Genomic DNA, 22,740 nt, shown 5'->3' with positions numbered 1-22,740 from the left:
TCCCGGTTACTCCAGATAATCCACATGCTTTCCAATGAAAACAGTTCACAAAGAAATAGTCCAACAGTTGTTTTTTACTTTTTTTATAGGCAGATATTGGTAGCATTAAAGAAACTATGTCTAAAAAGGCATCTCTGTACTGGCTTCAGCATTTAGCCGTGGTTGCTGCTTGGTTGGAACCACAGACCAAAACTCAGTGTACTTTATATTTATCAACTGGTTTTCTAAAATAATCTTTTCATCTTTTCAATGAGATTTGCTGAATGGGACTGATATATATTTGAGCAGTCTTGTAAAGCCTAGCAGGTAAACTAAAGGCTCTAACCCTTCCACAGGAAATATATTGGTCGATTCATTCAACAAAATTTGTTTTGGAATGAAACCTATGATGTTACTGTTCCTCCATTAGTCTTTCTAACTGCTTGGTGATGCTGCCAGCTTCTCTGTCTGCAGGTGGGTTTCCTCCATGGCAGCAGCAGCTGTGTTTCAACAGATGCTAAATTATAGTGTGGACCTCATGGTCGTATCTCTCTGGCTCTGGCAGGCTAATAATAGTTTTAGCCTGAGCATTGGAGAACCTCAGTGGTCATGATAGCATGGCTGATGGTTGTATAGATGCTGTGCTGCCAAAATCCATCGTTAATCGAGTGCTGCTTAAATAATTGGAAAGTAGGCTACTGTTTGCTGTATGTAATGTGGTAGCCCCTGTCTGCCAATAAACGAGGCAAAAAAGTTTTAATAATTATGTGATTTTTATTACTCTTTAGTTACTTGATTCAGTTCTTCTCTGAAAGCAGCAGGGTTTTTCTTGCTTAATTACACATAATAACCATTATTGTAATGTCAAAACAACTTGTCACAAATAAGTGACTTAATGATTTTTTAGTCAGATGCTACAATTTCTAACTTTCCAAGCTCTTTTTTCATCTGTGCTGTGTTTTGATTTGTTTTGTCCACTTGTCTGAGGAAAAGTAAAATTGTAAGTGATAAAACTCTTTGTGTACAGCATTTGTGTGCTGTATTCTCAGAGCTCATGTGTCAATCAAACACTGGGCTGGACTATGATTTCTTCCTTGGGTTTTCTGCTAATGCAATTTGACTTTCTGTAGGTGGTACTTCTTGGTGTCTAGCCATTGAGGCTTTGGTTCACATGCTAACTAGGCAAATCTTTTTCTGTTTATTTTAAACAGACCAGAAACAAAAACGCATCAGTTCTTGTGCACCAGAGGATGTGCTGAGAACAGCAAATGGAAAATCTCTCATGGAAGAGAGAACACAGAATATAGCCTGAATTGTTCTCATATCATGTCATTTGGACCAGAGATTAAGAATTAAGAGTAGATACGTAAATACACACACCTTTATGTGAAAATGTTCTGGATTATAACTTTAAAGTAAAAGAAAGCAACACTACTTTCTGTGCTCCTGTCTGGGTTAGACGGATCAATCATTTAGTGCTGAAATGATTAGTTGATTAATTGACTGATAGCAATTTTGATTAATTAATCACTTGTCTTGAAAATCAAAAATGCCAAACATTCACTGGATCTAGCTTCTCAAATGCTGAGAATCTCCGGCTTTTCTTTGTTACATGTTGTTTTTATGAATAAAACTTGTCTGATAAATGACAAGCTGGAATTTTATGATCTGGAATTTGATGATGGAATCATGGAAAGTTAAATTCAACATCACTAACCACTGTTGCTTCCTCTCTCTCTGTGTTTGCAGGTTTATCTGATGTGCCGTGAGCGTTGGGAGCACCTTGCCCCAGCCCCGGCCTGCAGCCCTGGTGCCACCCAGCTTGGCTCACCAGGATGGACCCTGCTCATTCTTTCAGGATGGAGCCGGACGGGCTGGACCTCCAGCAGGTCCCAGTGCTCTCGCTCGACCAGATACGTGCCATCCGGGCCAACAATGACTATGTGGAGAGGCCCGTGGCGCTGGAACCGGCATCCCAGTCCGGATTTTTCTGTGCCCATGATGACCGTTACCCTCATGGAGTATACTCCCACCACCCACAGCCTTCCTTCCACTCGGGCGTGCCCCGTAGCCAAAGTCAGCAGCACCATGCTCATCTGTCCCACCTGAGCCGTTCCAGTACGATAAGCTCTTCCATGTCTCGGACCAGTGCCACCTCAGACCAGCGGCTACTGGCAGGTTTGACACCATCACACTCTGGTCTAGGTTCGGTGGTCCGTTCTCAGCCTAAAGGAGAACTCAAACCTGATGCTTCCTTGGGTAAAGGCCTGACAGAGGACGAGGCTGAGCTGGGCCTTCATTTGTTCATCTGCGAGCGGTGTGGTCGCTGTAAGTGCCAAGAGTGCTGCACTCCCCGCCGCCTGCCGTCCTGTTGGGCCTGTGGACAGCGCTGTCTGTGCTCTGCCGAAAGCGCCGTGGAGTATGGCACCTGCTTGTGCTGTGTTAAAGGCCTGTTCTACCACTGCTCTGCCCAGGATGACGAGGATAACTGTGCTGACCGGCCGTGCTCCTGCACTCCAGCCCACGCCTGTGCCCGCTGGGGCACCATGGGGATGCTGGCACTCTGCCTGCCCTGCCTCTGCTGCTACCCCCCTGCCAGGCTGTGCCTTGCCCTGTGCCAGTGTGCCCACGACCGCTCCACGCGCCCCGGCTGCAGGTGCAGCAACACCAACACTGTGTGTCGCAAGATTTCCGCCTCCAACCCTAACCCCGGTCATCCCTCGCTCCGTAGCAAGGCCCTGGAGAAGCCATTATGACAGGCCTGGATGGGGGCCAAGTAAATCCATTTCCCCTCAGCTGCCGCCAAAGCAACGCTGTCGCCAACAGTGCCACAGCCGACATTGTGACGACAATGCCATTGTGACCCACCTACCTACATACGACAAGCCAAACAACCAACCAACCGTGAAGTGTTGTTCACCTGTGTACCTTGAATTTACTTCTTCTCCAGCTCAGGAGGGACCAAAGCTTTACTGTGCCTGTTCATGTTGGAGACTTCATGCCTAAAAACAAACTCGTCCTGAAGAAGCTGTCGTGCTTTGCTGGACTGCCCTTCAACCTTAACTAAGACTTTCAGACAGAAATCTCTTCGCTCCGCATTCTGTGGTGTAATCTGGACGTGTTCAAATCTATTTATTTATTGTTCAACCTCCTTCCTCCCCACCCTTTACAAAGAGAAGGCAGAGAGCACAGATACGAGCGATGGACCAAATCAGGAAGGAAAGACGCCTGTGGCGATGTGTATGGTCTATGCCAACAGAGTTTCTGTCCTCTAGAAAGAGATAATCAAAAGAAGCATGGGAGATTAAGAACTTAGACCACAGTGACATTCAGAAAACTCCACAAAAGGTTGAAGAAGAATGAATGAAGAAACCAACGTTGCGCTACGGTGAATATCAGACTGGGGCTCTGAGCAAAGCACCAAGGCATAAAGTGAGAACAAAGACACTTGTAACACACCTGTAACAACAGTTTGACACCAAAAAAGGGACCGTGCACTGTACGAACTGAGTGAATTTCAATGCTATTAAGCTCATTTGTAAAGGAAAAGCACTGTGAGGTAGATGGACAATGTTTTCCCCAGCAGCCTAGAGTTGAATGAGGGGTTATTTAACCAGAGGGAGGGTGCATCCATTGTGACTAGGCAGCGTGTGTGTGTGTGTGTGTTTGTGTGTGTGGGTGTGGGTGTCCGCCTACTGTACAAAAACCTGTGTATGTAGAGCCTGTGTGTATGTTGTTTTGTCAGCAGAAGAAGCATCCCATGTCTTATTTTTAGCAGTGCTGTTTCAGTGGAGCTCTGAGGGTCTGGTCGGGTTTCCTCCAGAAGTCAGTCTGTCGCCAACCTCCCTTCTCTGACCGACCTCCTTCACTGCCCCCACCTCCATCCTTCTCTCCTCCTCCTCTATCACGCTTAATCAACTCTCCTCTCATCCTCAAATCAAACACTCTTTTCTCTCACTCTCATTCAGGTAGTCAATTAGTACCTTGATCCAGAATGACTTACGGTGGAAAAACAGTAACTTTAAGTCCCTCGATTCACAATGATAACCCCAATTCTGTCAACATGGAAGTACATTTCAGAATTTCCCATGTTTGCATTTTTAAAAACCAGGTTGAACAGAGCTATAGTAGCTGAATAAGTTCTCTCTTAAAATCCAAAGGGGGTCTCAGGAGTTCTTGCTAACCCACTTTGTTGATGAGATTTTGATCCAGAGGCCATATTCACAAAACATCTTACGGCTAAATAGCTTCTTACAGGTTGACTTAGGAGAAGAAAAAGAATTAAAATACTGGGCATGCCAGTCATTGTTTTTTGACTTGGTGGGATATGCGATTCTGGAGGAATCCAATACCATGACAAATACCATGATGTAGAGCAAACAACGACACAGCAAGTAACTAACGTTAGCTAGATTGTGGATTAGTTTATCCAGGTTATGGGTTAGCAAACTGCCCCTACAGTTGCTACTGCGAAGCTAACATGCAGAAAGGACGAGACAGTTTCCCAGAGCCAGCAAACCAGCTCCAGACAGCGATACTCACAACTCTCCTGCTACTATAGCTAACATCACAACAACAGCATATCTTGACAACCTAACAAGTAAGCTGAAGGTCCGTGGACAAGTCATTTAACATTACCTGACACACAAATCAGTGCTGGAATAGTGCTGTGTGGCTCGGTCCGTGCCACTTTGTTTATTTCCTATTTATAGAGCCAAACACCTGATTTTTTTCCGGTGAAGAGAATAAATTCGCTAAATTTGATAAAAAGAAGTGTATTGGATTAGAATCGCATACCCCACCTTTAAATGTAAATTGCTAAGCTTTTAAGCATTAAAACCCAACTCCTAAGCCACCTAATAGATAGGTAGAATTTGGAAAAAACAACACGATAAGGAGATATTGGCTCAATTGTCAGGGTATTATGATGGTGATGGAGTCATGCAATTGCCTCACCAACAAATCGAAACAATCCAATTACCCTGGAGAAAAATGGAGTTATGCAGCTTTAAAAACCTTTGGATATCCCAGCAGTCTGTCAGGAATAACCCCACCCCCTCTCAGAAGCTCAAGTGTGCAAGATACTTTGAGAACATGGCCCTTCATGAGCTTGATGAGGCTCGCTGAGGCTCAGGTCTATCTATACTGGATGCCCTCTGCCACAGCGCTCTACAATGTGTTGCTCACAGGACAGAAAATCTTCCAGCAAGTGGCACAGAAAGATAAAAAATATATATATGTTTTTCTCCCCTCATTCTCTCTTTTGAAATGTCCACAGCACAAAAAATAAAAAAAACAATTACAACCTAACCCAACCAGTGAAAGCCAGCTGACACGAGGCGTATTTTTCCCACACATCCTTACATCCCTCCTGCCTCGTCCGTCTCTCCTTTTACGCTCAGAGGGCTAAAAGCCTCCAGTTCCTGGTCCATAGAGAGTTGATCAAACAGGCAATTAGCTTCATGATAGCTCTTAATGGGCCGGAGAAGAATGGAGCGTGGGAGGGAGGGAAGTGAGGGGACAGGATGAGTGGAGTTGTGGTGTTTGGCAGATGGACAGCTGATGTGGAGAGAGGGATGCTAGGAGGAAAGAGAAAGGAGAGAGGTTGGATGGAGGAAAGGAAAAAGGAAAGAGAGGATGTCGATGTTGCCATTAAGTCAGATGGAGACCAAGCATGCTCCAAAAAGGACATTTTAATATTATATATATAATATATATATATATATATATATATATATATATAAAAATTAAATATATAAATTAAATAATTAAAATGAGCAGTGTGACTTTTTCTTTTAGGTTGAAATGACTTTCATCGCTTCTGTTGAACTTATTCATCACTTCAGGTAACGTAAATGCAACAACAGTGCATGGCTCTTCTAGGAAGGAAGGATTCAAAGCTGATAAAAAACAACAACAACAAAACACAGCATCAGGTGTGTGCACTCGTGTGTGTGTGTGTATGCATGTACATGTTTTTAAGCGTGTGTGTGTGTTCATTTTTGGATGCATATGGGCTTTTCTGTGTGTGTGTGTGTGTGTGTGTGTGTGTGTGTGTGTGTGTCAGGGTGGGTCACCTAAGCACAGACACACACACAGTGTGTGTGTGTGTGTGTGTGTGTGTGTGTCAGGGTGGGTCACCTAAGCACATACACACACACACACACACACACACTGATTTGTTAAATGTTACTTTGCTATATTTTTATATGTAAATATGGGCTATTAACTGTATAGCTATTTTTATTATGCTTTATTTTGTTTCTATGAGATTGATATTATTACGGCTGTTTTCCACTATAGTGAATATTTACTTATTTACTGCCCACTTGTGATCAATTCAGGAACTTTTGGGGCAGCTCTCACAGCAAACATTGAACAAGTACTTAGGAAAATGGTTTAGCATCAATTCGTTACCACATCCCTTAGTATAGCTCAGTATTATGGCTTGGTTTTTAACCTTTTTGAGTAACCTTTCTCAGACAAAATACACCTTTAGCATCAAGTATCAAAAGCTAAGATCTTTTCTTCCCTGTTCTTTCTGCTGGCCCGAAAGCGAACAAAATTAGGATTTGTCTAACAATTCTTCTCAGATGTGTAACATCAGTGCAGCTGTGATCACTGTTACATGCAGTAAAGAGTTCCTGCTGTTTTTTGCTGCATGGCAATAGTTTGATACACTTTAAAATAAAGGCCTCAGTATGCTTTAAAGGAAGTGCTTGTCAGTTACAGCGCCATAAACCACTTTTCTGATGATGGAATTTAGAGGTTGTGTCTGATCATTTTTCTATTGACAATCCAACAATCATGTGGTGCAGAGGTGCGAACGTAAGCAGGGTTTGAACTTCTCTCCTATGGTCTTTTTTCCTTTCTTCATTTAAGGAAACCTATGAATGCCTTTGATTTTTATGATTTGTTGCAATTCATAGCATTCCACATGGTGTAAACACTTTTGCCTGTAGATGTGGTTGAACGACACGCTGTACCAACTAGTAAGTTTGAAGCATGCTGAGGCCTTAAGGCCTTGTACGTTGACAGAACTACTCTACAGATTGGTAATAAGGTATTACTGCAGATTTGTTGACTTACAGTAAAAATATTGCAAAAAAAAGACAAAGCAAAAATGTCAAAGAAAGTTAAGTTGGCAGAAGATATTCACCAACCAAACGTGTCCTTCACTCAAATGTAGACTCCCAATACAGCAACCTAAATGTTTCTTTTAATTCATAAATTATGCTCTACCATCGGTCGAGCATCATAAAACAGGTAAAACAATTAGTATGACTTAGTGAAGAGTGATAAGAAATGTTTTTAATAGTTTTAATGCATTACGGCTGTTTGCTTTCAGGATGTGCGAATGTTGCTCCAAATGTTTCTGTGCTCATCACTGGTTTCACTTTATTAGATGGGTTTGCAACTATGGAGGACACACTCCAATATGCCTTTTTGTTCTTTTTTAATTTAGCAACTTTCTCCACTTTTAGTGTTACCTATTGCATTATTATTATTATTACTATAATAATAATAATAATAATAATAATAATAATAATAGGCAACCAAAAATCATAATCTATGTAACTGACACCTATTAGTGCAAATCACCTAGGTTGACATTATGTCCACATTAATGCTGATGAATTTGAAAACATTTCCCCCACATGTTCACTTTTCAGTGTTTTCAGCCACCCAAAGCAGAACAAGTGGATACATTGGAAAATGCCAGATCCATGTAATAGTATAGACAAAAGGAGAAACTAAGCTTTTTGAAAACGCTGATGTATGCTTATCATGGGAGACATTTTTGATAAATCGCTGGCACATTTTATCCTGCATGCATGCTCTGTGAATGACAAACAATGCTTCAAAAGCAGCAGAAAACCACTTGGCGGCCATGTGCAGATGCTGCTGGTTCAACTGGTCTGCCTGATAGAAGAAACAAACACTTTTCTATTGTTGTGGTATTTGAAAACAATAATGTGAACAGAAAACTTTCAAAATGGAAACTTTTTTTTCAAATTTAACTGCATTACTGTGGTCATGGCCTCAGATGGGTTCTCCACACACACACACACACACACACACACCCACAGACAGTCTTCTCTACATTGGCTGGATGACTTCAGTCAGATCTTGGTGCTTGGGGAGATGACTTGAGGAACATTTATTTGTGCCCGGATTGTTTTCTATCTGAGCTGGATGATGTTACAGAGGAAACTGTTGCATATTTTTCAACTAATTATGTTTCATCTGTGTTCAGAGTAGCTTTAAAATATTTACAGTGACAGTTGTCTAATCATAACCTCTTTAGTATTATGTTTTGTTTGTACTACAGAAACACAGAGTGGCGCAAGCAGTGCATTGTGGGGTACAAGGCAAATCAACTTCCAATGATTCTCATTTTAAATTAGTGAGTTTTCAGAGGCGATTTTGTCAGACTTCAGGGTGAAACAGTCTTAAACTGTTTTATACTGTATATATCTAATTTGAGTCTCTTCCGATATTTAGTTTTCTAAAATTATCTTATAAAAGTGCAAGTAATTGCTTTTTTATTGAAATGCTCATTTTTGGCTTACCCAAAACATCAAAATTACGGTTTAAAACTTTTAGGCGTGCTGATAAGGGAGCTAGTTAGCAAGATGATGGCAGTAGAAAGTCGCATTTGGCATCAGTAAATGAAAGGATGTAGCTTTAAGGGAAATGAAGGACAGCTACTACGATTACAAGAGTTTTTAAATACCTTTTTAAGAAGACATTTTTGGGTTGTTTCGGGGGATTTATCTCTTGTTAGAGTCAAAAACTACACTCTTTATATGGCAGTCATTATTGGTGTGCAACTTCCATACCTCACTTTTGCTGACTATGCTGTGTGTATCTGTATGTACAAATAAAGCGTTCCAGTATATAAATCTTTTTATTCCACGATTTCCCAAACGTTGCTGACATTCCTCCCTCAGGACCGGAGCTCATGTCAGGAACTTGTCTGATGCTGTACGTACGCAGGCTGCCACTGTAACCACTAAACTTCTCCTCTTGTGTCTTAGCAAGCATCGCTTTTGGTACAAATTGGCATTGTGTATGTTGTAAAAGAATTTAAGGAGAGTATATGGAACAAATATATATAGAAGTCTATCTAAAATGAATATATTATATATGGAACAATATGCATTTCACACTTTGTTTCACTGCTGATATTGCTTTATTTAAATGGTTGCAACAATGGCGGTAACAATAATCATGAGAATGGTGTTGATGAGTGAAGTATTTATTTTATAGTGGTCAGGGGAGATGAAGAGCACCAATGTTGTTGTTGTTTGTCTTTTGATTTTGTTTATTCCTTCCTCTTGGTGTGGTGTGGCTGCTGCTACCCTCCTGGCTAAAGATGAACCAATAAAAAGAAGTTTCCAAACAGAACAAATGTGTACTTTGTGAGTGACTGAATGATTTAACGTGCAGTTGTTCCATCTTCTCAGTAAAGTGACACGATATTTATTTAATACATTAATATAATTGATAAAACCATCTTCTATATTGTTTGGACATGAAAAAATAAAATAAATAGAAAAGGTTCTGTCATTATTGGGATGTTCCAATCAGCTTAATTTTTTACCCACCTCTCAACGTAAGCTATTTAGTGCCGAGTATCCGCTGACTCAATATTTACTGTATGTTTATTTAAATAATACAGAAAGTTTGACACAGTCAGGCCGTTGGAAGCTGTGCCCTCAGTGCATTCTGGGATGAGACTGGGAAGCTCCGCCGAAGTATTTTAACAGAGAGCAGGACAGTATATGACACCTCCATGACCAGTGTTGGTCAAGTTACCTGAAAAATGTATTGAGTATTGAAAAAGTAATTACATTACTTATTATCAACAGCATTATTAAGTCATTAATTGTTACATTACTTTCATTACTCAGTCTACCTTTGTCAAAGGTGCCTTTGAACTACTCCAAAGATTCAAAGCCCACTGTCTATGACAGCTGGCATGGCTGGCACACAGTGAGTTAAAATCCTAAATATATTATGAGAAGTCGATACCAGACTCCAAGATGGCAGCCGTTAATCAAAATGAAAATTGCTCACGCAGAGCATGCACCAAAACCTTTTTCTTCATTGCACATTAGTATCTCTCTACTTGGACCTTTCAACAGTTTTATAGACGTGTCTTTTACAATAGCGGTCTATGGAGAAATGCTTTCCGGGCCTGAGGGGATTTTTTTCTTGCAGAATCTGAAAACGAACTGATTTAAGCTGCTGAATGTTTTGTCAGGTTTTGATGAGGTGTAATCTGTAGCGTCAGCTCATCATTAGCAGCACACGCAACAGAATTTTCAGCTCAGTAATTAGATGTTTTTCACTAAAATGCTCCTTGGGAGTCGTAGTTGACGCAGACGTCCACAGACTTCACAATCATTTAGGCATATTGTACCATGACTTTTTACACAGTTACCATCTTTTGTACGGATGTACTGATGTTTCATGTCTTTTTCAAGCCTCTAACATGCTCCAAGTGTCAGTCACCTAACAATGTCTTAGCAGAAAATGAACAGAACTTTTACTTCCAAAACCCTGGACTCGTGAAATAACTCCTCCGCAACTATTTGATCAGGCTTAATACAGTCGATACCAAATTAAAACATCTCTAGATTGTCTCCAAAAGATCCCTATTAATTAGCCACTTTTGAATGCCATGGATATAACTCAATTGTCTTTTTTTGCTGACATTGTTACAACGATAAAATCAACTGTGGTGATATCAAACAAGTCAAACAACAGTTTTATAAATGAGGCCCCCTGGTACTCCCCTCCCCTCACTTTACTCTGTTGGGTCCATAAATAAGTAATCAAGGCTGGGTCACACTAATGGCTTCCCAGAGCAGTAGATACAGATGTGTGTGTGTGTGTGCGCATACGAGAGACACGCAAACAGAGATGAGGAAAGAGGTAGAGGGATTACTAGAGGAAGAGAAACGAAACGTAAGTGTGTGTGTGTTTATGTGCACGTGCAGCCTTGGAGAAAAAAAGCACAACCTTTCTGTTCATCATCTCAAATCAAAGTGCATTAAAGCAGAGCTCTTAGCATCTTCCATCCTTACACACTTCCCTCTGGAGTCACACACACACACACACACACACACACACAATGTGGATGCACTGTTTCCTGTGTGCATACGCGAGCAAACACAGATAAAAGTGCACACATACTCATGGAAATGAACATACACACTTTCTCTGTCGTTTGTGACACACAAACACTCAGTAGACAAAGTGTGTGTGTGTGTGTTAGAGAAAATAAATAATGCATGGTTGTTTCCCTCCACAAGCTTTTACCAATAAACCCATTCACCAGCTCTGATATGTGAGTGCTGACCCAGTAGCCTGACAGTCGACCCCATACACAGAAAGTTGCTGGTTCAGTTCCACTGCCAACTGCTGTGTGTTAGCGTCCATGTCGCTGACCTTTGTTTGAGCTTTTTCTTCACCTTCCCTGACCTCTGACCCCTCTAATGAAATGGGTACATGTATGTGCATCTAAAGAGCCATTTTATGAGTTGTTCTGTACTGTATGTTTAGTACTTATCAGGTTGTACAAATGTGTTGTTTCATTCCGGCCTGAATATAACAAAACCCAGACTGAAGCCAATATTTGAACACGAAAACTCTTTTTCTCTCTATGAATAACAATCTAACACACAACCGAATGAGTTAGCCAACAACATTAGCTGCCAAGTCACAGCCTGTTGCCATCACTATAGAGTGGTGCATGTGTGATGGAGGACAAAATTATCAATATACACCATCATCATCATCAGTGTAGCATTACATATAGAGCAGCATAGAGCATAGAGATGTCTGCCTTTTTGGAATATAAAGCAACTATATGGCACTCGGCTTGTGGTGCTCAAAGTGCCAAAAAAAACAAAAAAACATTTGAAAAACAGCAGTGTCTCTTTCCAGAAATCACAACCCAGTTACTCAAGATAATCCACAGACCTTGTTGTGAGCAGTTTCATGTATGAGACTGGAGAAGATGGAGGTAGAAGGAAAAATATGTTTTTTATTTTTGTATTTTGGGGTGAACTGTCCCTTTAATGTTGTGTTTGAGGTCCTGAAGACCTCAGGTCCTCTTGAACAACTCAAAAACATATTCAGCATTGTTCTATCAGCTTTAAACTTCCTGACTTTTTCCTAATTTTATGAGAATTTATTTTGAACTGATTAGATGTTTTAGAAGTCCACTTCAGGAAATGACGCTTTACTTCTGTTTGGGGTCTGAGAGACCCCAGCTGTGAAATATGGTTAGATACAATGGATTGTTATCTGTTGGATACCTGTGACTGGTGTCTGCACTACCCCTCCCGAATCCCAAATAAGTCTATTTTGATCTCTGTTATAGTTGTCATATAGATGCTAAGAGCTCTGATTTAATGTACTTTGATTTGAGATGATAAAAAATAAATAAAAAATAAATGTTGTGCTTTTTTTCCCTCCAAGGCTGCACGTGCGCATAAACACAAACACTCTTGCCGACTGGTATATCTTCTATGTGCCTAAATAACTGTCAAGTCAAGCTAAGAATGACATTTTCTGGGAGCAAACAAGTACTTTCATTTACTAAAATAGGCTCTCTCTTCCTTCCCTCCAGTGATGAGACAGGCTGATGAGTGATGCCACTTCCAGCCATGACCTCTGACCCTGCTGTTAAAGCAGTGGGCGTCCAGAGGCGAGGAGCCGCCCCCCACCTTGCCCGACCCCCTATCCTCGCCAACTTGTACATCTTCACTGTGGCCCTTGTTGTTTCTATACAGGAACTGTCCTGGTGCGCCCTGGGAGTTGGTCTCACAGCCCTTCAGGAACAAAACCGCCTGTCTGTCAAACACCCATACAGCTGTCAATCACTCTAAAAACTATTCTTCTGTGTTTACACAGACGATACTGGAGCTCTACTGCTAAATACAGGGCCGTCACTGAGGGAAGCGAGATCGTCCTCACACACACTCATCGCTATGGTTTATAGCTGTCAATGGCCAAGCAAAAAAACACAGCAACACAAATGAAAGAAGGTCAGAGGTCGGGGTCAGCTACAAAGCAGCAGCCCAGGAGGTGGGAGGGATTCAGTGTCTTGCTCAAGGACACTTCAGCAGGGTGAATGACTGCTGACTCTTTCCAACCTCACATACATAATTACAGTGAAAATGTGTGATGTAGTGGGAAGTAAATGTCAGTAATCATCATACAATCAAAAACTTAACGCCAAAAGGATGAATGTCAGCTTAACTAAGGAAGTACATGATGATTCTAAAACATTAAGGAAGGTAAGTCAGGTTTAGTTGTGTTTACAGTCCACAGTCAAAGTTGTCTTTTGATTGTGGGTGTACGTGCTGGCAGGGTGTTTGGAAAAGATAAGAGGTCATAGCTGTGGCTTTCCTTTGTGTGTGTGTGTGTGTGTGTGTGTATGTGCGTTGCTCCAATAGGAAGTTGGGGATTCACGTGGGTGGAAGGGAGGAGAGCATGAAGACAAGAAGGAGATATATGAGATGATACAGTTGTTTAAGAGAACATTTTCTTGCACTGTACCACATCTAGTGAGGGTAGACTATAAATAACACAATATAATTCAACAATACCACACACTACTGCCTCCAAAATGACCATGGAGTTGAATCAACACCTCTTTAAAAAAGTTCAAACAAAAACGGAACATTACAAACTTCATTAAAGTTTATTGCAGATTTACTGCATAACTTTTAGCTAGGTGTACCTCATAAACTTGCACGTGAGTGTCATCTTCAAATATCCAATAACATATCGCAACACAACAATTACACCTGGGTCAAGTCGCTCAGGGTAGCAGTTAGGTTTACCTTATGGAGTTCAGGGTTTGTACTGCAATGTGGAACAAAACTAAGCGTCAACAGTCATGCTAGCGGTTCTGTGAGGCTGCACTTAGGCACAGTGATAATTTGAGCTAAATGCTAATATCAGCATGCTAACATGCTCATGACGATGCTGATGTTTACCAGGTATAATTTTTTATAATGTTAACAGTCCGTGTTAGCATGCTAACATTTGCTAATAAGCAATAAACAAAAAGTACAGCTGATGGCTAATGGGAGTGTCATTAGTTTTGCAGGTATTTGGTCATAAATAAAAGTTGGGCAAGTTTAAATTTTGACCTGATGATGGTGCTAGAAGTAAAGTTAATGGATCGGCAACTTGAGGCTATTAAAATTCATCCTGAGGAGAACATGAATGCCTGTACCAAATTTCATGGCAATCCATCCAATAGCTGCTGTTATGGATGATGTGAGAATGCTTACTTCATCATCCTATAAGTTTAATTGGTTCATTAGCTGCACCTGTTGCATCTAGCTTCCCGCTCCCGAAGCTGATGCCCAACATCAAACTTCCTCCTTCCACACCATCATCACAAGTATATGAGTGGTCAGGGGGTTATGATTGTAACTGATTACGAGTCTTATCACCATAATTTGGCACTGAACCAACTACACATTTTATCGACGTCCATAAACTATTCACTAAGTTTCCTTATGTTGTAATGCTTGCACATATTGCTTAATCTAATAATTTACAGAATTTGCTGCCTGGGTTGTTCAGTGTTCAGTATCAGTGCAAACACTGCAAATTAGTGTAATGTGGCATGGGGGAAGTAGTCTCAAGTCTCACGACACCATGGCAAACACAGGAAAACTTCACATTGGCTTAAAGATGCTAAGAGAAACAATAAATGTTCAAGGAAACAGTGAGCAGTGGAGATTCAAGGAATTGGACTTACATACAGGAAACAAGTAGGAAAGAAAGATCCAGGGAGCGAGGGAGGGCTTCACACAGCTGCAGGGATGAGGGAGGGTGGGAATGTTATCTGCAGGGGTCAAAAGGTCAGGAGAGAGGTTTTAACTCACTTCCTGTTTCTGCTGCTGGGATGACAAAACTCCTCTCCCTGCCCTCTGGAATTCACATCCATCCCTCCCTCCCACTCTCATTCTTTCATCCCCTGTCCTGTCTTCAGCTTTTTCTCACTCTAGCAACTCACAATAGCTGCGTTCCCATTCAGATCTTTTCATGTAAATTATGATACGTGGAATTAGAGGAGTTGAGAGGAAATAGCAACATTTGATTTAAATATCCTCAATTTTGCAGAAAAGGTGGTTCAAGCTGGTTTAAAACAGATTTTGTTTTCACAGTTTTCGCTGACTGCGATTTATCAGTCCACTAAAGCGCAAAGTTGGTTCATGTCAATATGGCCAGCTGCATTTATTTGTCGCCATCTTTGTATAACATTAGTTAAGCAGCATTAGCTGACACTTAAGTATTTCTGTCGATTAGTTTTTGCGGATGTTTGTTGCTGACCCAGTGGTCAAAATGAGAAGTTGGCGCCCGGTAAGAGACGCAGCTGTGTTCAAGGACTAAGATAAACCACTTGGTTCAAAAATGTTCCCATCCACTTTATAAAAAAGGCACATTTGAGATTCCTTTAGTTAGTTTTATTTGGCCAAGTGAGAGAAATACCAAAATGTGGTGTGATTTATCAAGAAAGAGGATACCAATGAAACAACCCCAAAAACACAAGGATTTATGTGTAGGAGGAGACAGATGTTGATGTGAAATTTCAGAGCTGGAAAGCAAACTGAGGGCAAACTTGGCATCAGGAAGAGTTAAATCACTTTTTTTTTTGGTACTGGATGTGTTTTTACTCCTCCAATGTCTAATGAACGAGTTGCTTGATTTTTTTCAAAGTCATTGTGAAACTAAACAAAAATGCACCAAAGTCAACTTCCCCTCTTTCCCCTCAACTAGCAGGCTGATCACAACACGATATTTTTCTCAACCCTATTGCGGGACAAACATCAAAATTTGCTAATTCTGCAGAAACTTATGTTCAGTGCCATCGTTTTTATTCTCACTTTCTACAATACCTGTGCATGGCAACTAGGGTCTAGTTAAAGAGGTACTGCACACTTAAACGTGTATTTTGAGCTTTAAACTAAATTATATAACTGTCTTGGGATGAAACACATCAGTGCTGGTGTTAATATTGACAGTCTTACCAAATTTATGAAAATCTGCATTTCATGGGTTGAAAATGGCTCAACACGTCATCTACTGTTTTAAATCACCCTCAACCTTGCAAGGCCAGTGCTGACATAGAGTCAACCATTTGGGACTAATTTCTGTCATGACATTTAAATTGAAAAAAAGACTTAACGCCCTCTAATCAGATGTGGCCAACCCACATCCCCCTGCATTTGAGTGGGAGTCTGTGAAACTGCGCTCAATTTTCAAATATATGCAGATTGAGATGCATCATTTACATTGTAATGTTTGATGACATCATGACGTGAGGAGACCGCATGCTCCAACAGAGTTTGGGCTGTTTTTGGTAGTTATCGCTATAATAGCCTGCAGGCACTGGGAAGGGTTCTTTTCAACATGTAAATATCAACACTTGTGTTTTCATGTGCGCCTTAAAGCATGATAATTAGGTCGGTGAAAAAGGCTCCGGATGAAATCTACCAGCAGACATTGACCCAGTTCATTCTCGCCAGAAATTAAAACATAGTATCGACGTGGTACAGCATGCGGAAAGCAAACAGAACAGCCTACTAACCTAACAACCGGGCACTATCACATGGAGATGAAATAAGAAATTGCTAACTGTAATGTTGTCTAATTTATAATAAAGAAACTTGGGTTCATCAAATGTTATATGTTGCCAAGTCATGAACTCGGTAGACACGAGCAAGCACGATGTTTTCTTCTTCTTTTGCCGCTAATGTAGCCAATAGAACAGTCAGTGTAGGCTACGCGCTGACCTGGCCGCTGCCGAACGTTCGTAAAGGAGGAATGTGCATAGAGACAGAAAATCCTTGTCTACGCAGAGAGGGTGTAGTGTGAAACTGTGTTAGTAGAACAAACTGATTAAAAAGTTAGGTCAAGTTTGGAGTTTTTCAACCAGCAATGGAATTTATTACGCTAGGACAATTTTACCACCACATTTTTTTCCTGCTTTACGTTGCCCCTCCCGCATCCTTAACCTTGGAGGGGGATAAAACAGAATGCCCCCCCAAAGATGGTGCCATGCTGATGGATGTGGTTAGAGGTGTGCTTTGTTGCATCTGTAACCACACCCAACCGTAATATTACTGATACACTCTGTTAAATATTACAGTTTGCTCAATCAATGAATTGCAGTCATCTAATGTCTTTGAATGACTATTACTCATGTTTTAACATATTTCCAACATGTACTGTACATTACTGCTCACAGTAGGTGCATTTAGCGAACACGTCTGCTTATTTTTTGTCTCATTACATTGTTGTTTTGTGCTTATGCAGTAATGAACTGCCAACCCAATCGGCATGTCCATGTAGCAGTGACATAACTAATAAATAAAAGCAGACGTCATCACATGATTCACAGGCTCGAGCAAATTGTACCGAGATTATCTGAAACCCAAGGCTGCATGGAAGATAGGAAAAATGCAAATCTATAAACCTACAGTATGGTGTGCGTGGGCTGTAATAATACAACATGTAGAAGAGATGCATTATTCTTTATTCAATACCAATGTTACAAAACATGATTTATTTTTATATGTTATTGAAGACTAGAAGTTAAATTTGAACTCAAATTCAGTTTTCTTGTACTCTTGTGTAAATCTGGTAAGAGCACAAGCAGGCAACCTAATGTAGGTCATGACCAGGAATTTAAAACACACACACACACACACACACACACACACAGACCCTTCATGCGCATACGTCATCAATACAAAGACACACACACACACACACCCTTTCTGTGATTTTCAATAGACTCCGTGCATCCTGTAGAGAATGCAGAGAGGAAGTGATTGAATAATTCAGCATATTTCCTGAACAGTAATGGCCTGCTGCTGCTGATGGTGGTGTGGTATTCAGCGATGGGGTTAAGTGCTGTGTGTACTCAGCCAGCCATGCAACCAACCAGCCATTCATCCATCCATCCATCCGGGTTGGGTTTGGCCTTAGTTTATTTACAACCACAAAGAATAAAAACTGGGAAATTACAGAGGACAAAATATCAAACTGTGCAGGAGACATTAACAAAGCTGCACAAACAAATCCAACGCTATCTGCTGCCATTTTTAATAATGTTGACTTAACTAAAGTGTATAGTATTTAGGGATGTCTCGAACAAGTTCTTTGGCCCTGATCCCAACCCGAGTCCTACCGAGTGCTACCTACAGATTTGTTACCATCGGAGTTTAGCACATTTCTGTATTTTGTTAGAACAGAGTCAATCACTGGCGGCTTAATCATTTCACATTCACAATCAAATCACAATCACATTCACACACTAATTTTCATTCGCATATGGAGAACCATTAACATATGCCTGGATCAGCCCCAACACCGATCCTTAGGATCAGCTCAGGACATCCCTAATTGTATTCATGTATGTGTTTATTAGAGGTGTTTAGTTCTCCCAGGAGAATCTTTGTTGCTGCTCAGATTCTTTGAGATCTTCCTCAAAGAATCAAAGAGCAGATCTAGGTGTATATTTATTTGCTATAAATGGGCAAATCCTTGATGTAAGTATCTTTGGCTGAAATGCCATCAATGCAACAGAACTGATACACAACTTCAGAGAAAGCTAGAATGAGAGACTTGGAAGTAAAATCTCTGAAAGAACATGCTTGAAGTCAGCACAGTATTTTGACTCTATATTTTGGGACAGGGCGGGAAATCCACAGCCCTGGGTGTATTATATTTAGCAGTTTGGTCCAGGAAGAGGATGAGAAAGGGGGGCCGTTGTTAGATATTAGCGAGCCTTGTGGGACGAACCGGGGTTCCCACTTTCCCACAGTCTGAGCTGGAAAACGCTGTACAGAGGCCCTGACAGCTGGCCCCGCCAAGGACCCTGGGTAACGGACTGCCCGCTGCCTCCACAGGAAAGAAAGGTCACAGTGCAAAAACACACACAAACACGCCGTTGGTCCAATACACACTGGCTGGTCTGAAAATACCTGAGAGTTCTTTTCATTGCATACATTTATTCTATTGGTCATAATTAACAAATGTTTAAGAGATCAGCTGGTTGGTCACACCAAAATCATGTTTCCCTGTTATATCCGTTGCTGTGGCGACCCACGCAAACACACTGAGATGAGTGACAGTTGAGATCTTTTAGTATTTAAAACTGCTAGAAGTCATTACTTTCATATTAACAATGGATCAAATGACTACCTGTATGCGAAAGGTGTTGCTTGTAGTGATGGACAATATATAATCATCATCGTACTCTGCAGTTCGCCTCAGCTCTACGGAGTGATTTAGCCTGTTTTAGCTCAATGTTTCGGTTTTACGGCCCACAACTTTACTGTTTTGGTTCCATTTCCAGCAGCAGCAAGCAGAAGTTTAAAGTGGAATAGCTCTGATAAACCCACTGTACGCTACCTGCCCAGCACCAAACAGCAGACAGACAAAGTTAGAGACTAGCTGGTGAACATAGTGAAGGATTCAGCAGCTAGAGACATTTTTCTCAGGAGTTGGTAGAGAACAAAACAGAGGTAAAAGAAGAGTGAATACTGGAGTTACATTCATCAGGTGGCTAGAAATATAACTCTAAATGAATGCTAGATGTGTGCTGTAAATAGACAGTTGTTTGCTAACATGTTCACTGTATGCCCCAAGTGGCCAAATGATGGCCTGTTGGTTCATACATAGTCCAAAAAATGAAAACATGCCATATTATCTCACTATAACTAACTATGACTTTCAACTTATCACCACCATGACCATCAATTTCCCTAGAAACAGGAAAAGTAGTCCCTGTTGTCCACTGAAAAACTGCCGTATCCTTTCAAGTTTTACTTCTGAAATCTTAAATATTTTTCTATTGTGATTAAAAATTCATGACTGAATAAGCAACAATCATTGTTAAAGTCGGTTTAAAAAAACATCCTTAGGGTTTGTTTATTAAGAGTTTAACATTCAAAAACTCAGTAGATCAGATTTGATTGACAGTGGCCTGGGTACAAAAGCAAACATTTTTTTCCAAACAACAATATGCTAAATGTTAATTGGTGCATATGTACATGGCAAAAAATCACATACAGAATGCTTTCATGTAAAATAACCAGAAGTGTTCCAACTTTTTGCAGAAAATTGTGTTCAAGTACAGGTAGGACCCCAATCGTTCGTAAGTGATTCAGTGCGTTTACATGAACTTAAATAGCCGAGTTACAGTTGGCTTCCTGCAGTAATCTGATTTCTTAAAATGACATATGAGAAACCCCGGTTTCTGTAATCAGGGTAAGGGATTAGAAGAACCAGATTTCCTTGATCCCTTTAGTTCCTACTCTCTCATCTGTCTTTCTCTACCTTCACTCTACTGCATCTTCATTGTATCTTCTTTTTTTATCCTGTCTTACCACCTTTTTCTTGGTTATTTTTGAATAATTTCGCTTCAGAATTATTCAGTCCATTCTAAAGCCTGCAAATTGTCTCAGTGTCTAAAGACGGAGACTGCAAACACACACACACACACACACACACACACACACTTCCTTCTCTTCCCACAGTGTTCTGGTCAGAGAGCAGAAAGAGTGTGGGAATCTTTTCTCTGTGTGCCAAATGTATGAGTCACAGCAACACACACACACACACACACACACACACACACACACACACACACACACACACACACACACACACACACACACATTTCTGGTGTAATTTAAAATAGTGCAGTCATTTTGAAGACAGCAGTAGAGTCTTTTAGTCTAACTGTATATGCTCATTGATTAATTGGTGTAATTAATGTCTTACGCAGTCAAACATATAAATGCCTTATAGTGAGAAATGATCACCTGCTACCATGTGCATGCTAGAAAATACTTTAACATTTTTTTTATGTAAATCCTCTCTGGGAGCCACTTGTTGTGTTCTGTCTAAATATCAGTTTGGTGTTTGAGACGGTCTCACATTCCTGGTAAATGTGTTTATCAGCAACTGTGGCTCAAAGAAGAAGAAAAGCCTCAAGGTGTTTGTGGTGTTGTAGCTCCCTCTTGTGGTTTTATGGAAACATGTGCACTCCTAGAAAGGAAATGATGACTTGCTCTTCCAGGGATTTACAGTTTGGATGTAATGAAGTTGATTAATTAGCACAACAAAACAAATTCCCCACAATACCAATTATTTAAAAATACATTCTCAGATGCGTTCAACTCAACAAACTGCCACTACAGAGTAATCGATCGTGTATTTTTTCAATTAAATCATGAATCATTACATGAGAAATGTTGAAAATGAACCACAGAAGATTCTTGCTTTGTTGGACTCTAATGCAGCTAAATGTTTTGAGACAAATTATATTTTTAAAGATGCACACAGGATTTTAACCCACAACACCTGCTTAACAAGCTGAACCATCACAACTTTCTAAACTGCAAATAATTACAAATTTAGATGAGAACACCAGCTGGAACAGAAATGCTCATCAATCAAGATAATAAACAAAAGTCTGACTCAAAATGTACTTTCTTTTGTCCTCTTTTTCACCTTTTGTCAATGCAAATATGTCAAGTTATATTTTCATATCTATATTTGACATATATCATTATTTCCATATTGCATTAGCCAACTGCTCAAATTTGTAGAGCACTGCACACAAAAACTATTCTCACATTGCAAGCTGTCAGAATCCAGCCAGAGGTCCATGACATATGACTGATTTTATACTAACAGCCAACCTCAACCTAATGTCTAAATCTCTCTCCCAGAGGACACACTTCAGACTTCTGGATACATACACACTTTATAAAGCTTACACCCTAACTACAGCACCCCCTGTCACCCTAACAGATCCCTCTGCCAGCATGAATGTCAGTCTAATACAATTCCTGTATTAGTGTGTTGGTCTCTGTTATGTGTTCGTATTGTCAATAACAGACACAATGAAAACACTGATATGGGAGCCAGATAAACAAAATTAAAGCACATAACAGCAACAAATAAGCGATACACAACATAGAAGAACCCCAGCTAGGATGTTAAGTTACATGAAGCACAAACACAGACTTCAACATGGCTTTCACAAAAGTCATGACAAGGGCTGCAAATAATGATTATTATTATTATTATTATTATTATCAATCAGTTGATTATTTTCCGTGAATCACTTAGTCTATAAAATTGTAAAAAAAATGCCCAGCACAATTTTTCAGAGCCCAATTTGTTCTGTATTTTTAATTTAACTTTATCTTTTATTTATTTATTTTTTAATCAACATCCCTAAACTTCAAAAGTCAAAAATGAAAAGCATCCTCACATCTGAGAAGCTGGCAACAGGAAATATTTGACATTTGTGTTTGATAAATGACCCAGACGATTAATCAATCTTCAAAACTGTCAGCGACTAATCGAGTAATTGGCCGATTGTTCATGACAAATGGAAAATGCATAGGCCTACTATGTGTTTGGCTTCAGCAACAACTGTGAGACAAGTGTATTTTGCAGCAGTGACAGGACTGCAGTGTGGCATAAACTTTCCTACCTCTGGTCCATGATGTGACTCGCGTCTCCGTGACGTGTTCCGAAGGTAAACACGTGCAGCTCAGCCACAAGTCCGTGAAAATAACTGACGGATTCATCTTGACTTTAAACAGCCCTGGAAAACTTTACGAACTCGTTAATTGTTTATATATATATATATATATATATATATATATATATACTGAGTTTTTCCTCGGTCAG

The 22,740-nt window shown here is 40.4% G+C and overlaps 1 protein-coding gene and 1 long non-coding RNA gene across 2 annotated transcripts in view; one reads left to right on the top strand and one right to left on the bottom strand.

Moving 5' to 3' along the window:
• The window catches only part of LOC122888588 (protein sprouty homolog 3), a 19,203-nt gene extending 13,183 nt beyond the window's left edge, over window positions 1–6,020 (top strand). The window contains exon 2 of the mRNA XM_044223219.1: window positions 1,729–6,020. Within this exon, the coding sequence (XP_044079154.1) occupies window positions 1,815–2,735 (921 nt within the window). The 5' untranslated portion in view covers window positions 1,729–1,814 and the 3' untranslated portion in view covers window positions 2,736–6,020. The remainder of the gene's footprint in view (window positions 1–1,728) is intronic.
• Window positions 4,939–22,740, bottom strand: LOC122888589. Its single transcript, XR_006380730.1, has 2 exons — window positions 22,541–22,740; window positions 4,939–5,558 (listed from the first exon to the last, which is right to left on the bottom strand). It is a non-coding gene; the product is annotated as an uncharacterized LOC122888589 (long non-coding RNA).

This window comes from Siniperca chuatsi, linkage group LG14 (assembly GCF_020085105.1).
Source record: "Siniperca chuatsi isolate FFG_IHB_CAS linkage group LG14, ASM2008510v1, whole genome shotgun sequence".
NCBI lineage: Eukaryota > Metazoa > Chordata > Actinopteri > Centrarchiformes > Sinipercidae > Siniperca > Siniperca chuatsi.
Note: the sequence above shows the minus strand (reverse complement) of the source record. Positions and strands in the feature narration are given on the sequence as shown.